Raw genomic sequence first — 15,032 nt, forward strand, 5'->3', positions numbered from 1 at the left:
TGGCCGACCGCCCTCAGACACCTCCCCCAGCTCAGCCGGGAGCCAAAATGGCGGCGGCTGGTGAGTGGAGAGGGGGCGGGAGGGGATTCTTTTGGGAAAGGGGGAGAAGGAAAACGGACAGCCGCGGCCTGAGGCTAAATAGACAGCTGCGGCTCGCTCGTTGGTGGTGCTGGAGGCTCCTCTCGTGGGCGGGGAGAATTCAGGTCTATACAAGGGGGGGCGTGTCAGTGAGTGTTTGGGGCTGCTCAACGGTTCTCCCGCCCCCCAAGCAGGGACTCTGCTTCCACCGGCTCTTTTAAAATTTTTTATTATTTATTTTGTATAATTATATTCCGCCTTTCCCCTAGAGGGGGACCTAAAGCATCATGCGTCGTTCCTCTCCCACTTTATCCCACAACAACCCTGTGAGGTAGGTTGGGCTGAGAGAGTGTGACTGACCCATGGTAGAAAGATGATTCGAACCTGGGGCTCCTAGATCCTGGTCTAACACTCTAACCGCTACACTCTACTGTGGCGATGCAAGCCTAGGCCTGCCAGATCCTAGCTGTCGCCTGGGGGAGGTGCCCTTCACAGAACACTGTTTAGTAGAAATGTATGATTTCTAAATGTTTTGAATTGGGCAGGAAGCTCTTTTTTTCTGGTTGTTTAGTTTTGAAAAAGCAGAAATTGGAATATGCAAATATATACTAAGCTTATTTTCTTGTTATACCAAAACTTATTTTTGCTGATTTACTATAAAATGCATGATTTTTAACTTTAGCATGGAAATTTGTACTCTTTTTACATATTTTTGGACTTTAAAGTCTAAATATCTTTGTTTTCTATAAGAAAAATTGCAAGTATACAGAATACTTGAGAAATAATTGCAAACTACTGTATAATTGTAGCATGTGTATCTTTAATTTTGCCAGCTGAGAGGAAGGAAAAAAATAAACACTGAAAATAGAAAATAAGTCATGTAGTAAACAAAAGAAAATGTATTATTTTGGACACTTAGAGTCATAAGTTGGACTCCCAGCATGTGCTGATATTAAACTGTAATATTGAAAACATGTAACTGTTTAGTAATGTAGTCCCATTAAACACTTTGTGGCATATTAATTGTTGCCAAAGTTGTTTATATTTAAGGGAGGGAAATCTTGAAAATGTTCTACAGCATGAGTTTTTTTAAATTGGAAGAACTGAAAAACTCAAGACTTTTTCAGAGCTGTACACTTTGAGTGTGAAAAACCTTGCCTTAAGAAGAGTTTCACTCATTCTAAAAGAGTAAATATTTTATAGGGTTGTTATTTCAACATTTCCCCAAAAGTCTTTGAAGGAAAAAAAGTTTTCTCCCCTGGGATTTCACACCTCTACCTGAGAGCGTCTGAGAGGGGGAATGGGGTAGCTTGGCACCAGCAACTAAATGATGGAAGGGGTTGGAGGAGGAGTTGACCTCCCCCCCTCCACAGTTGGCATATAAGAACATTCCAGCTGCTGAATCGTGTGGAAAGTGAGGAGAGAAGCAGGCATTCGAACTAAGAGGAATCAGACAGACTCCCTCTTTCTCCCCCACCCTCCTGCCCAATCATTTGCAGTCACTGCAAGATTAGGGTAGACAGGTATATCTTAATGTCCCCTTAGACTTCTGGTGGAGGTTCTTGGTGTGCTGCTGTCCCCCATGTCTGAGAAAAAAAACGTGCCCTATAGGGGAAAAGATGGGGGTCCCTCTGGCCTTTCATTGTAGTGCATGTATTCCAAGAGAGTGGAAGTCAGTCATGTGTTTGCTTCTCTGGGTGAATAGGCCAAATAGAAGCCTATTCCTTGCAGGATGTAGCACAACATAAGGCATGAAGGATGCCCCAGGAAAAGCAAGAGTCTTCCGGCATTTGAAGCAAGAACTTGGCAGTTATGCCCACCAAAGAAGGCACATTAAACACGTATCTCTTTTCAAACCCTGCTGTTCTTGCTTATTATGGCCATAAGGGTTTTGAACCCAAATTAAAATCTAAGAGGTGGAAAATAACCCTGGTATTGTTTTTCTATCCTTCTAGGCATAGCTGAAACCACTCATCAGACTTGTTTCCTGTGTGCGCATAGTCTCAGCTGCATGCAAAATCTGCAGCTGATTGTGGGTGCATATGCACCCATCCACCAACCTAAGGAGCAGGGCTGAAGGAGTGAAAAGTTTCCACGCTCTGAAGTTAGTGAAGCAGACATGACGAATCATGAGGCAGAGAGAACTTTTTCTTGTTTGCTGCATTGTTCTTGCTTTTCATGCTAGCAGGATCTCCTTTTCTTTTAAGCTTACTTCATGCTGCTCTGCAGAGTAGGTGCTGTGTTGATTCTGGACACATGGGTTTTCTGGAATAATTCAAACCAGGAATTTTCCCAATACCGTTAGTTCCATATCAGGTTAGTGAGAGGTACAAGTAAGAATTCTGGCTTTGGTTTGCCTTGCAGACCCAATAAGGTAAACACGTAACTTAATTTTTAATTACAACTTTGAAGCTGCTGCACATGCCTACTTCTGCGTCCGTTTGTTAATTATCAACTTTATGAAAATAATCAATGGAAAATGTTCCATTGAAGAATAAAGCCCTGAAAAATTCTCTGGCCCACATATTTAGCTTATTCCACAGATATAGAATAACCTATTTAGCACTTTTTGAACCAAGTTTTCTTGCAGTAAGCAACCACATGAGTTAAACCTCTATGCCTAAGGAATAGGTCAGTGCTACTTCAAAGTTGGCATTTTCTGAAATCCACAGAAGTGGGTGAAATAAGATAGCACTTTGTTTTAGGGTGACATTAGCTCTGTATTATTCTGTGCTTTTTTTTACAAAAGGGAATTCCGAATGTGGTGGGGAATAGGCAGACAACCAATTCAAAAGGCTAGTAGAATGAACATCCCCCAGTAGCGTAGGTGCAAGTACCAGGAAAATGAGTTGTTCAGAAGTAATCTTACTGAATTTTGTGAGGTTTATTTCTAATTTTTAAAACCCACAGATTACACAGTAAATGTAGGGTTACTTCCTTACAGTCTCCCCCACCCTGCATCTTCCCAAGGGGGGGGGAGGCTTCCCCAAGGTTTTCTAAACATTAGTGATATTCATGTACTGGGTATAGGAAGGAGTGTTAGACTGTGAAATTTGGTAGTAATTAACATCTAAGCCCAATTTATCCTCTTCTAGGTATTAGGGCAGATAGTATTTGAATAATGCTTTACCTTATCTTGTTGGGTTAGTGGCATTTTTCTGACACATTGGACTGCTGTTGTAGTTCTTGCTTGATCTAAAAGAATATATAGAAGAATTGTTCATCCTATGGACTGATTTTCTTCTGTGTACAGTCAGCACCACCCTAGTGCAGCTAGCATCTTTGACGCTGTTATATTATCAGGCCAGTAGAAATCTTAAGGGTGTGCCTAAAAGGTGTCTCTTCAATCTTACCGGCTGACAGAACCAAGAATAAAAAGATTATCTGAGTATCAGGCGTACACCTGATTCCCCAAATTTGTGAAGGTATTGGAGAAAAGGGCGAATAAATTTAGATTTTTAAAAATTCTAATTGGAGCTTTGTGATTCTGCAAAATCTGGTGGTTATGTCATGTAAGATTGGGTCTGTTACTTGCATCTGCATAAACAGATGAGCTATGCAAACATCTTTCCTCTGGAAAAAAATGTTTTTAAGTCTGAGAGTAGCTTGTCATAAGTGCAAAAGAATATTGCAAGTGTATTTCTATGGACTTTGATGTTTTGTTGATAAATAGCAGCATTAAGAAAAATGGCATACTTCCCATTCTCTGAGATGCAGGGAAATGGACTATGTAAACATCTCCCTGGCTGCTTTCTGTTGTTGTTTGTCATTTTTCCAACACTTACACTCTCTTTACTTGGTGAGGCTTATTTCCCAGGAAGTGTGCTTAAGACTGCTACCTAAATTTTGCAAAGTGCTTTAGCAATTTTTATTGAGCTGGTAAAGAAGCTGGTAAATTACTGGTACTCCTGCTTTAGAGTGGAAGAGTGAGAACCTGGGGCAAGAGTTTGTGCCTCACAAAAACATCTGCCATAGTAAATCTGTTAATGTGCTACATGACTTTTTGTTATGTTGGATGTGGAACACAGAACCTCTGCTATGGCAGGTGTGAGATTCAGACAAACTCCTTAGTTATGCTGGCTGTTGTAGCTTAAATTCCTGAAGTTCAAGGTTTGGAATGGGTCACACTCTTCATGTAACAAATGCTTGGGTTTGAGGGATTTTTGTAGGCAGCTTTTTCTGATTTGTATGCCCTTCTTCACTGTGTTTACTTGGAGACAAGTCTAATAGATTTCCCTTCCAGTTAACTGCAGTTTTTGGAGGAAAAAAGACTCAAGTGGTAAGATGGGTTTCTTAGATGCGCCGGTGACAGTAACAAAGAGTGGGAAGACAGCTTAGTGTCCAGACTTCTTCAGCTAGCTTTTTCTGCTTTCTTTTGCAGGCCATTGAAAGCCCCTTTGGCAGAAGTAAAAGTTGAGTGTAGGATCTCTTAACTCCTTTTAGTCTGGAGAGTAGCAGAGGGTCATTTAAAAAGTGCGGACATGAGGGAATAATCACCATGGCAAGCAAGTATTTCCGCTCCTGCAATTTTAGGTTCTGTCATAAACTTAAAGTCACTATTCTAAATGATTTAGTTTCTAGGAGCAAGAGGCCCTTAGAAGATTTGCAAGAGGGGGAGCAAGCCCTGCAACCAGATTTTAAGAAACAGCGGTGCAGTTCACCCTCCCCATCCCCAGAGTCATGCCTGGCTTCTGCAGTTCCTTTCTGTCCAAGCAGCGGAGAAGCAGGTGATGACAGTGACCTGGATGACTCTTTGCTGGAAAGAGCCGAGTGGGAGCCCCCTGACTCCCCCTACCATGGTACCCCTGAAGAGGACGATGTGGCTTTGGCAGATGATCCGGAGACCAATTCAGGCAATGTATTATGCAATGTAGACGTGAGTCCAGAGCCTTTACCTCCAACTGGCCTTTCAGTCCCCCCTAGCAGAGGGCTTCCCCACAGCACTAGCCTGGTGAATCCAGAGAAAGGAAGCAACACGAGTATAGATTCTCAGAATCAAATAGGACTCCGTTTGAGTTCAAATGGGCTTGGGCTTCAAGATGCTATGCCAAGTGAGGCAGGTGGCTTTAGTCTAAAGAAAGGGAATAGTATATCTGGGACAGTGGCTAAGGAAGCAACTCAGATGGTAGGAGAGGTGTCACTAGTTGGGGGTGAGTTAATGGCTAAGCGTAAATGTGCTACTGTGGCAACTGATGGGCCCTCTGAGGGACAGGCTTTAGTAGAACAAGGTAAGGTAGGAGGAGAGAGTGCCAGCAACGTATCCTGTGAGACTCAGGGAGAATCAGCCTCTGCCACAGAGTTTGTACCAGAACATCCTATAGCTGCTCAAAATGAGAGTTGCGTAGAAGAGCCCGGCCCTGAAGAGCCCGAAGAGCCCGGCCTTGAAGAGTCCAGAAACTCCATCCCTGCTGATTCCAGGAGGTCAGAATGCCTTTCACTATTTTATGTAGCTTGGCTTGATTTCTTAAAGAATTTGTGGTCTGGTGGGCTGCACCTTGTTTTCTCTTGCTCTCTGCTCATGGCACGCTGCTAGCAATTGCACAGACGAATCTTGGGGTTGATCTTGTTATTTTGGTCTTTTCTGAATCTCTCTCTCTTTGTTTAAAACCGGAAATGGCCTGTTTTGCTGTGCTTTGCATCTCTGTGCCTTCCACTAGATGGTAGCAATCACACGACTGATTACTGAATTGGGTCTTCCGTGTCTGAGTGGGCAGGAGGGCCCTTCTTCTGTGTGACTCAGAAACAGCCTGACAGGCTCTCTCCTTGACTGAGCTCTGTTTAGATTTTTCTGAATTCTGCTCAAGGTTGTCTTGCTCTTTGAGAGGTTTCAGAAAGCTCTGCCCTAGGCTATAGCTTGATGATTATCCAAGCTTTGGACAAGTTGGGTGAAGGGATAGTTTACCTCATCTCTGGCCCTGTGCCAAATGTATGGGGATTTCCCTTCTGCAGGTTAGAAGTATTTGTCTGCTTCAAGTGCTATTCTCTGCCCTTATAATTGGGGTGGGGGCTGTTGGTATTTTCCCCCTCACACAGGATTTTCCCTCTGGCCAGATTTCCAAGGGTCCACTTATAAAAAGGCTCCGTCTTTACCCATCCCCAAATGTAGGCAGTAAAGCCCCTAAGGAACATGGCAAGTTTGCTGTACTAGTGCTGACAGCACTCAGTACTCTGCAGCCACTGCCAGCCCCCTCTTCCAAGAGTCTTAGCCACCTCTTGCCTCAGATGCGAGGACCCTGCTGCCCCCTTTGGCGGTGGAGTGCCTTTTATACTTGCCAAGTCCTGACAGCACAGCTTTGCTGACACTAGGCAGCCTTAGGGAAGCCTCTCAGACACTTGTCTCCATATACCTTCTATACCCTTTAGGTACTGCATTTCATCTCTCTGAAGGGAGTCTGGTCTCAGCTGCGTCCATCTAGAGCAAAAGTCCACATTGGCATTTTGTCTGATTCCATAAGGGGACGATTCCCCCTCCCCTCAGTTCTCACTGCTAAGTAATGCCTCTGCATTCATAGTGGTAACTGAACATCTACTCTGGGTGATTCTCCAGTTTTCCTGCCCATCCTATCATACCCACTGTGCCCCACCTCCTGGTGCTACCAAAGGATTTTTTTGTGAGGCTTTTAAAAAATCAGGTTTAGGCGTATCACTGTATATATTTACTATATCTTTACTATATTTATTCCAGATTTTTTTAAAAAAATGCAAGAAGACTTGTGAACAGCAGTAGGGTGGCAAGTGGAACTGGATGTGCATGGGGAGGTGTAGAAATCCATAACTTCCCGTCCTTCCCGTCCACACTGCAATATTTGACTCTGGTGTTTCCAGAAACATTGGCGCAAAGGAGGGGAAACGACAGGAGGGGCATGGGAGAAGGATATTGTAGGGATGCTCTGAAAAACTGTGTTGGAGTTTGAAAGCCAGGGCATAGCACATTGTCTATGTGGAAGCAGCCTTAGATGTTCTAGTTGATGTGTGGTTGTAAACTTACACTGCCGAAGGGGGAATGTCACTCATTGGGATGCTCTAAAGCACACTCCAGGGTTTGATTGGCCCATTCAGCCAGAAGTTTACAGATTTGGAGCTAGATTTGTAACTGGTGCCCCAACTGGGCTGTCAACCAGGGCTTGAAATGATCTGGAGGACACTGGCCGTTTAATGGTAGATGACATATGAACAGCTTCTGTTTATACATTCTCACTATGGTTGTTGGGGGTTTTCCGGGCTGTATTGCCGTGGTCTTGGCATTGTAGTTCCTGACGTTTTGCCAGCAGCTGTGGCTGGCATCTTCAGAGGTGTAGCACCAAAAGACAGAGATCTCTCAGTGACTGAGAGATCTCTGTCTTTTGGTGCTACACCTCTGAAGATGCCAGCCACAGCTGCTGGCGAAACGTCAGGAACTACAATGCCAAGACCACGGCAATACAGCCCGGAAAACCCCCAACAACCATCGTTCTCCGGCCGTGAAAGCCTTCGACAATACATTCTCACTATCTTACACACTGAGAGAGAAAAAGTTTGTGCACTTATAGAGAGGGGAAAACCTTGAACCCGTGAACTTTAGAGTCTGAAAGGGAGTGGTAAATGCCCTCATCCCTGCCAACATTTCAAAGGGTCATTGTGCAACAAATTTTCATCAAGCTTTCTATGCTCTGATTCAGCTTTAGTGAGTAAAAATGTGGGAGACGGTTGGTCTTCTAAAACTTGGAAGTACCAACTCCCAAACTGGGAATTAATTCCAGAGCACCACAAACAATGGTAAGGCTGTGGCCTTTTTGTCGATTCTTATCTGTAATTTGCTTTTTCTCACACCACCTGCTAGGTAAGGATGACTTGTCACCTTTCTTCCCCATTAGTAATTGGATATCGATCCCGGAAGAAGAACTCCAGTTGAGCAAGGAAAAATACATTGAAAGTGTGCTTGCCCACGCTCAACGTGATAAGCATCTCATAGGTAAGCCAGGGGCTAAAATGTATGTATGTATGTATGTATGTATGTCATTTGTAGTCTGCCTTTCCCACTGAGACTCCAGGTGGATTACATAGTGTGAGATTAGTACAATCAGTATCAAGGGCATTTCCATACAGTGTCAAGGACATTTCTATAAACAATGCCATAGGGTAAACAAATGCAAAAGCCAAAGGATGGCTAGTAAAAGCCATCCATGAATTCAAAAAGGTAGGTAGACTGACTGAAGAAGAATCCTTTATTTGTTACATTTAGAGTTCACCTTTCCTTTAAAGAGCTCAGGGTGATTTCTGGAGAGTGACCTCAATCTCACATCAACCCTGTGACATCGATAAATGGTGACTATCCAAAATCACTTGGTAGGTTTTTGGGGCCAAGGAGGGATTTGAACTCAGGTCTCCAAGATTCTGCACTCTAGCTGCTGCACCAGTGCTTTCAAACATATTGTTTGGATTTCTTTTTTTAATGCACTGTTTGATTACAGCTCCTGCATTGAAAATGGCAGATATTTGCTCATGAGACACACGCTGTACATTATGAGAGTTAGTTGTGGGAAAGTGGGTAGATTGGTGGGACGCGATTCTTCTTTGAACAGAGTGCTAGCTGCCCTTTTGGTCCTTTCTGAATCTTCCCAGAATTCAAAGAAGACGATTGTTCCTCCTAAAGATGGTTTATTTTCTAGTTTTTGTGTCTTTTACTAGGAGTGGGCAACCTTTTTGAACCAAGTGCCTAAAAAATTCACCGTCTACCTTTGAAGATGTTGGTGTGTTGGCAAAAGGGGCAGGGCACAGAGGATGGGGGTTGTGCTTGGAGCAAGCTAAGCTCCAGCCGTACTGCCAGCATCTCAGGGATTCACCCTGGACTCAGCTTGTGACTGTACTGGTCTAGGAGGCAATGGCGGGCATAAAGTGCACCTATTGGCTTCTGTCATTCCACTGGCACTGCTGGTTGGGTGAAGCTCTATCTGTGGGACCCAAGCAAAATGGTTCTGATATGGCACTGTGGGCAGGTGTGCCACAGGTTGCCTGCCCTGTCTTAGGCAGATGAAGAAGCAAGTTGAAGAGAAACGGTTACGTTCTTGCATACAATCTGTTTCCATGTGTACTTCCAGCATTTCAGCTGAAGTATGTAACATTGGTAGGAGTGGAAATCTAATTAGGGTTCTGTTTTTCTTTTTCTACTGTTCCTTTCAAATATGTGGGGTGTATATTCAGAGCCTTGGCAGGTCCTCAATGTTTTATCTAGAATATATAAGATGTTTGCTCACAGCACAGATGTCTGTTATCTCAAAAATGTAGCATTTGGTCAGATGTGGAGAAAGGAAAGTGGGAGAGGATCTGTGTGTGATAGCTTTCCAGTGGCTTCAAGGATTACCTTGGAACCTAGAGGGGGGGGGTGTCCATTGCATCTCCTTTGTAGAAGAATCCTAGCCAGTAACAGCTGGGAATGGCCTCTGCCTGAGACCTTGGAGAGCAGCTGCTGCTGCCAGTCCCAGTAGATAATGAGGGCCTTGATAACTTCAGTGGTTTGGGTTGTTAGAAGACCACTTTGCCTGCTGTTCAGTCTTAAGAGCATTTATGCTATGGCAGCCCACCAGCTTCCACCTTGTTCCATATACTGTTTAACAAGCCTTTATAATGGCCAGGAATAAATATTTCCAAGTAGTCTCAAAATGGCTAACCTTGCCTAAGGCAAATACCAGGGCACAGGTGTGATAAACAGGAGACTGATTTATACAAAAAGCCAGAGAACCATTCTTGCTGTCCTGCATGGTTCACAGTGCAAATGTGTTGGAAAGATGGGCAAGCTTAGAGGGGCAGCTCTTCCTGTGTGTATTGGCTGGGTTTCGCATAAGTGTGTGATCTCACTTTCTGGTGTGTGTTTGTGGTCAAATCTTCCCTGCTTTTGGCTAATAGATGGCTTTGAACATACCAGAGAAAACAACCAAAGCCTAAATGCCACTGGTGTGTGTGTGTGTCTATATCTTGGCTTACAGAAATACTTGGATATCTCTGCAAACTTGCATGTGTGTGTTGCAACTCCTTACTGGGTCTCTGGAGCCAGAAATCGTAATGGATTTTCCAGCTGTCCTCTGAGAGCCTGCGCTTTGTATTGTAGGTGGCTCTGCCTTAAGTGGGTTGTGTTGGTTTTAAAATGCCTGTGAATTTGGAAATGCCATTTTAACATTCTGGCTTCAGGTGGGCAGCTTAATTACCATTCCTGGTATCTCTGAATAGGACACAGTGGATAATCCATCTCTTTTGTACCAGCCTTTAGGCAGCAAGATGTCAGAGCATCTTTGCTCAAAAGAAGAGAAGGGTTTGACTGGGTGAATATCTTTCCTCTGCCAGAGCTTCTGTTCAGGAAATCAGCTTTTGCTGGTCATTAGTGGCATAATTGGGCATTTCAAATACTGCTTCTGCAGCCTGCTGTTCAAGCAACCATTGCTGCTCCAAGTTGCACACGTTGTAATCCCAAGGACTTTGAATGGCTCCTTTTTAAATGGCTGTGCAGGCTTGGTACAGAACAACCTGCATTGGCCAAGTTTACAAAATGGCATTGATTAATTTGCTTCCTGGTAATGGAGGCCAGTTAAGCTGTCATTGTAGATGAGATGCATTGGAGGGCAGTGCTGGAGGCATATTTCAAGTCTGAAGGTCTCACTGATCACTTAGGCAGGGCATGCTGAGGACTATTAAAAACATTTCCAGTGCCTATTTGGCAATGTATGCATTTTTACTTGGGACCTTCATAGCCTTGGGAAAGGCATCCTCCCTCATACAGTTTCTGGCTCCTTTAGTTCAGGCTTATCTGCCAGCCTTCCTCCTCCATCCCTTCTTTCCTCCTATATCTGCTTCTTCTGTACTTTGCCATGCTGCCTAGACATATCCTTGAAAAGCTGTACCTCTCTCCCCTCCTTCAAGTTTCATGCATATAAACATGCTCTTCAGTTGCAGTGACTCTTTCCAGTCTTGAGGCTCCTATTCCAGAAATAACAAAAAGGGAAATTGAATGCACAAATGTAAAAAACTTCTGCTGTAGCTTACAGTAGTTTCTTACTAACCTGTGAACTTAGTTGACCAGTCTAGCCCAACAGGGCCATGGCTTGTTTTAACTTCCTGTGTTCCAGAATGTGGCTGGTGCCAAGCATTCACTGCTGGCAGGTAGCAGGGGTAGGCTAGGGAGGAACTAGTGTAGAAGAGGCAGAAGGCATGGAGGTGTGGACACTGGGTCATGGTATCTCTTGGTTAATCTCTTGCTCTGTCAAATTGCAGGTGAAGTGAATGAGTTGCACGCCTTGATGAGGAAGGTCGCTTTTGAATATCGCCCCTGGCAGCCTAGGCACCCAACAGACTTGACCGTGAGGTACGATGTCCCCCTGTCCTGGATCGGAGGCCTTGCAGCAAAGGAAATGCTTGCATCAGCCTGCCTAAGAAATTTTTTACTTCCTTAATTGCGCGTAATTGAGGGGGAAATGCCAGATGTGAGGCTGGTGAGGAAAAGAGCTGTCTAAGTGACTTTGCCCAGGCTCTGGAGCCTCTTTTGATGGTTCTGTAAACCACACAAAAGGCCTCTCATTTGCTCAGCCTGCCAGCACAATATCCTCAAGGGCCATGGATCTCTGACTGGCAAACAAAGCCTGTGTAGTTCTTTTGCAGGGGTTGTGGTCTAGCTAAAGCCAGGTCCTAAGCCTGTGCAGTGTTACAGGGGGAAATGCTTCACCTCACCAGTCTCATGTTTAGATTAGGACAAATAGGGTGCAAATTGGGGAGTTTTCACACCTGTTTGGAAGAGTGCTTTTCTACCTTGGAAGCAGAAGTTTCTAGGGTTTTCCAATAGCTCTTCTTCCTTGAGTCTCAGCTAGTAATGCTTGAAAGAGTCTTATACAGCTTTTGGCATAGGGCTTGAAGGAGGGGGAGACGGGCTGTTTGGATCAACTCCTTCCCCCCACACATTGTTACTTGTAGCATGTTTTGATGTTTGCTCTTCTCAGTAATACCCTGAGGCAAAGCTAGGAATGGGGTGGTTGCCAGTCAACTTGAACAGCTTTAAAATGAGCAGTGAACAGAGTCCAGAAATTCTTCCCTTGATGACCAGGGATATTTGGTGACATGCAAATAGCTCTGGGCCCCTCACAGAGGAAACCTGCCCAGTGCAGAAAGAGACACAAGCAAAAGATTAAAATAACTTGTTGCAGGTTTCAGGTGTTGTCCTGGAGTCTAATAGAAGTAAATCTATTGGTTAATGTAATAATTTATGATGGCCAGTAGCAATGGATGATTAACTTCTACTACATGAAGCTTGCATGGCTTTAAAACAAGATTAATCACATCCACAGAAGATAGCGCTGTCTGTTAGCAGGGATAACTAACTGGAACTGCCTTTTGCAAGATGTAGGGGGCAAATAGAGGAAGGAAACTTTCCTCCTGGGTTTCCATTGCTGCTGGCAGCACAACGCTGGATCAGGTGTTTGCCCAGCTTTCATCTTTTTACCTGCTTGTGTGTGCTTTACAGTTTGCATTAGAGCTTCTCTCCCTTCCTCTCCTGCTTCTCTCCCACCTCCCAATTCAGGAATTATGCGCAGCGAGCTAACAGAGAGATCCAGAAGTGCACCCTCAAGCAGTGGGTGAACCGGAACCAGCGTCATTTCCTTCGGTTTAAAGACATTCCTGACAAGTTCCAACGTAGCCCTGTCCCAAGCTTTTAGAAGCTGAGTTGCCGCTGACATCTAAGTGGTGGGATGATCTGCACTTTAAAAGCTGTTTAACTGATGACAATTCTGTCTACTGTTTTTTTTAAATTATATGTTATTATTTTTTGGTAATTTATGGCCAGTTTTGCATGTCATTGTTTTTGCTAGAAATGTTCACCTTTTCTATTAACTTCCGCAGCCTTCATGTTTTGTTTGCTTGTTGGAGTTCTGCCATTTTCACCAATCTGCCTGATATAGTACATTCTGATATTTTATAAATATTTGTACCTTTTAAATGTATTGATGCCTGTTTTCTTTCTTTTCCTTCTCCTCTTGGCCTGCACAGCCAGGTTCATTGCATTTCTGCTGTGGTTTAGCCGGCATGCCCAGTGTTAAACAAAGTCCTCCCTCAGAGGAGCAGCCATCCTAGGAAAACGCTAAAGATCTCAAGCACAGTGATTTGCAGTAGAGGCAGTTCATATCTTCACCCCCATGTCCTCAAGTTAAGAGAAGCTGAGTGATGGGTGCATAATCCTGTAGACAGCATCTATTTTCTACTCTTAGTCACTAGAACATGGACACATTTTAAGCAACAGATTTGGAAGGTGGCTCAGAAGAAATGGAAGTATTTCAAAAGAAACATGAATCTGAGAGGCAGAATTTATTATGCAGCAGTAGTTTCTAGAAGGTCGCTTTTAAAAAATGGCCAGATTTATAAGGGACGGTAGATCAATCAATGACTGTTTACCAGGAGAGCTGTGAGTGGAACTTCCTTATTCAGGAGCTGTATAACCTGCTACATGAATGCAAAATGATTCCCGTTTCATTCTCCCTGTTCTCCCCCCCCCCCCCCCGCCAACTTCTGTGAGACTTTCAGTTCACCAGCACAGTTTTCAGGCTCTCTTGAAAGATGTCTTAATCCTTGGTAAGGAATTGATAGTGTGACTCTTGAAGACAACCTATTAGATGTTTCACGCTGTTATGCCGTTAGCCAACCTTGTTGAAATGTCCCTTCTTTTGTAATTGATCCAGAACCTAGAAGCTCCAAAGCTTCTGACAAAGTCTGTGTACGCAGGTTGATTCATAGCTGCTGATTCTGTCAGGGAGAGCCATCCTGAGCATATGGGGATAGATCCAAACTAAATTTTCCTCTGAATTTTCTGTCACTTCCACCCGTTCCTGCTTCCTGCAGCTGACTCCCAATTTGCCCTTTGTGCCATTTCTGAGGGCCCCCTATCTCCCAGGAACCACGCTCTGAGGAGATCAGTGGACCGCAGTGGGCGGTAGGGAAGCAGGAAAGCAGTGCTGACAGAAGTGCCTTACTTTAGTGGAAAATGTTGCCTGGATCCAACCCATGAAGGCGAACAAAGGAGTCAGGCCTTTGGTCTATCAAAATACGTATTGCCTACTCTGACAAATAGCAGTTACAGCCTCGGGAAGAAGCTTCACCCACTAGCTGATTATTTTCGTTGAAGATGCCGGAGACTGAACCTGGGACTTCCTGCAGACCAAGCAGATGATTCATGACTCAGCTGTGGCCCCAAATGGTAAAAGATGTACAGATGGCGGAGGGAAGTGGTAGTGGCTTTGCTAACCTTAAAGCTTCCCTTGGAGGTCTGTCTTTGGCTGCCAAGTCTCTGAGGTGGAACCAGCATAATAGGCCAGGCAGTCCTAGAAGTCTGATGGGTTCCTTTTTTTTTAAAGTAAAGATTTTATTTAAAAAGAAAGATACAACAATAGAAAGTGCATCGAAACTTATACAAGCACTACATTTGGATTTAAAGTCTGATGGATTCCTGGCCGCCTCTCTTCCTCTAATGAAGCTGATTTTAAAATTATTTGTACGAAAATACACAGAAAAGACATAAGCTAAGAGAACTGTGAAGAACCTGCTATGAGCATTTGGGAGCCTTCCTGGTGGTTTGACGGGGAATGCCTGAGCGAGCACAATTCAGAGCTATAAAGCACAGTCAAAAGCCTTGCTTGCTTGTATCTATAACTGGCTTTTCAGGTGCCCATAACATTTGTTGCAATATACAAGTAAGGATTCCCGTTGCTGCCACTCACAAAGCATTACAGGGCTGGTTCCTTTGCCCCCCCCCCCACCGCTGCCAAGGCCGAAGGGAGTGTTGCTCTCTCCTGAGGCCGCCTGCTGACTTCACTCCTATTGTGCTTTCCAATGTTAAGGGGGAGTGTGGGAAACGGAATGCTTTGAATCCTCAAGAAATTTGTGCAGGAGGAGTCTAGAAGAATCCAGGGGCTAGATAGGAAGCACTTCATCTTCTGTTGTGTGTG

The 15,032-nt window shown here is 44.2% G+C and overlaps 1 protein-coding gene across 3 annotated transcripts; it reads left to right on the forward strand.

Annotated features, from left to right (window-relative positions):
• The first annotated feature begins 25 nt into the window (after positions 1 to 25).
• Positions 26 to 13,037, forward strand: S100PBP (S100P binding protein). Of its 3 annotated transcripts, none has more exons than XM_054999919.1 (5): positions 26 to 60; positions 4,460 to 5,499; positions 7,932 to 8,029; positions 11,320 to 11,410; positions 12,617 to 13,037. In XM_054999919.1, the coding sequence occupies exons 2-5, from the start codon at positions 4,577 to 4,579 to the stop codon at positions 12,750 to 12,752; spliced, it is 1,248 nt and encodes a 415-aa protein (XP_054855894.1). In that variant the 5' UTR covers positions 26 to 60; positions 4,460 to 4,576; the 3' UTR covers positions 12,753 to 13,037. The 3 variants fall into 3 exon arrangements, with proteins under 3 accessions (XP_054855894.1, XP_054855895.1, XP_054855893.1); XM_054999920.1 differs by having other exon boundaries at positions 43 to 60; positions 4,653 to 5,499; XM_054999918.1 differs by lacking the exon at positions 26 to 60 and having other exon boundaries at positions 999 to 5,499.
• Positions 13,038 to 15,032: the final 1,995 nt, after the last annotated feature.

This window comes from Eublepharis macularius, chromosome 15 (assembly GCF_028583425.1).
Source record: "Eublepharis macularius isolate TG4126 chromosome 15, MPM_Emac_v1.0, whole genome shotgun sequence".
Classification (NCBI taxonomy): domain Eukaryota; kingdom Metazoa; phylum Chordata; class Lepidosauria; order Squamata; family Eublepharidae; genus Eublepharis; species Eublepharis macularius.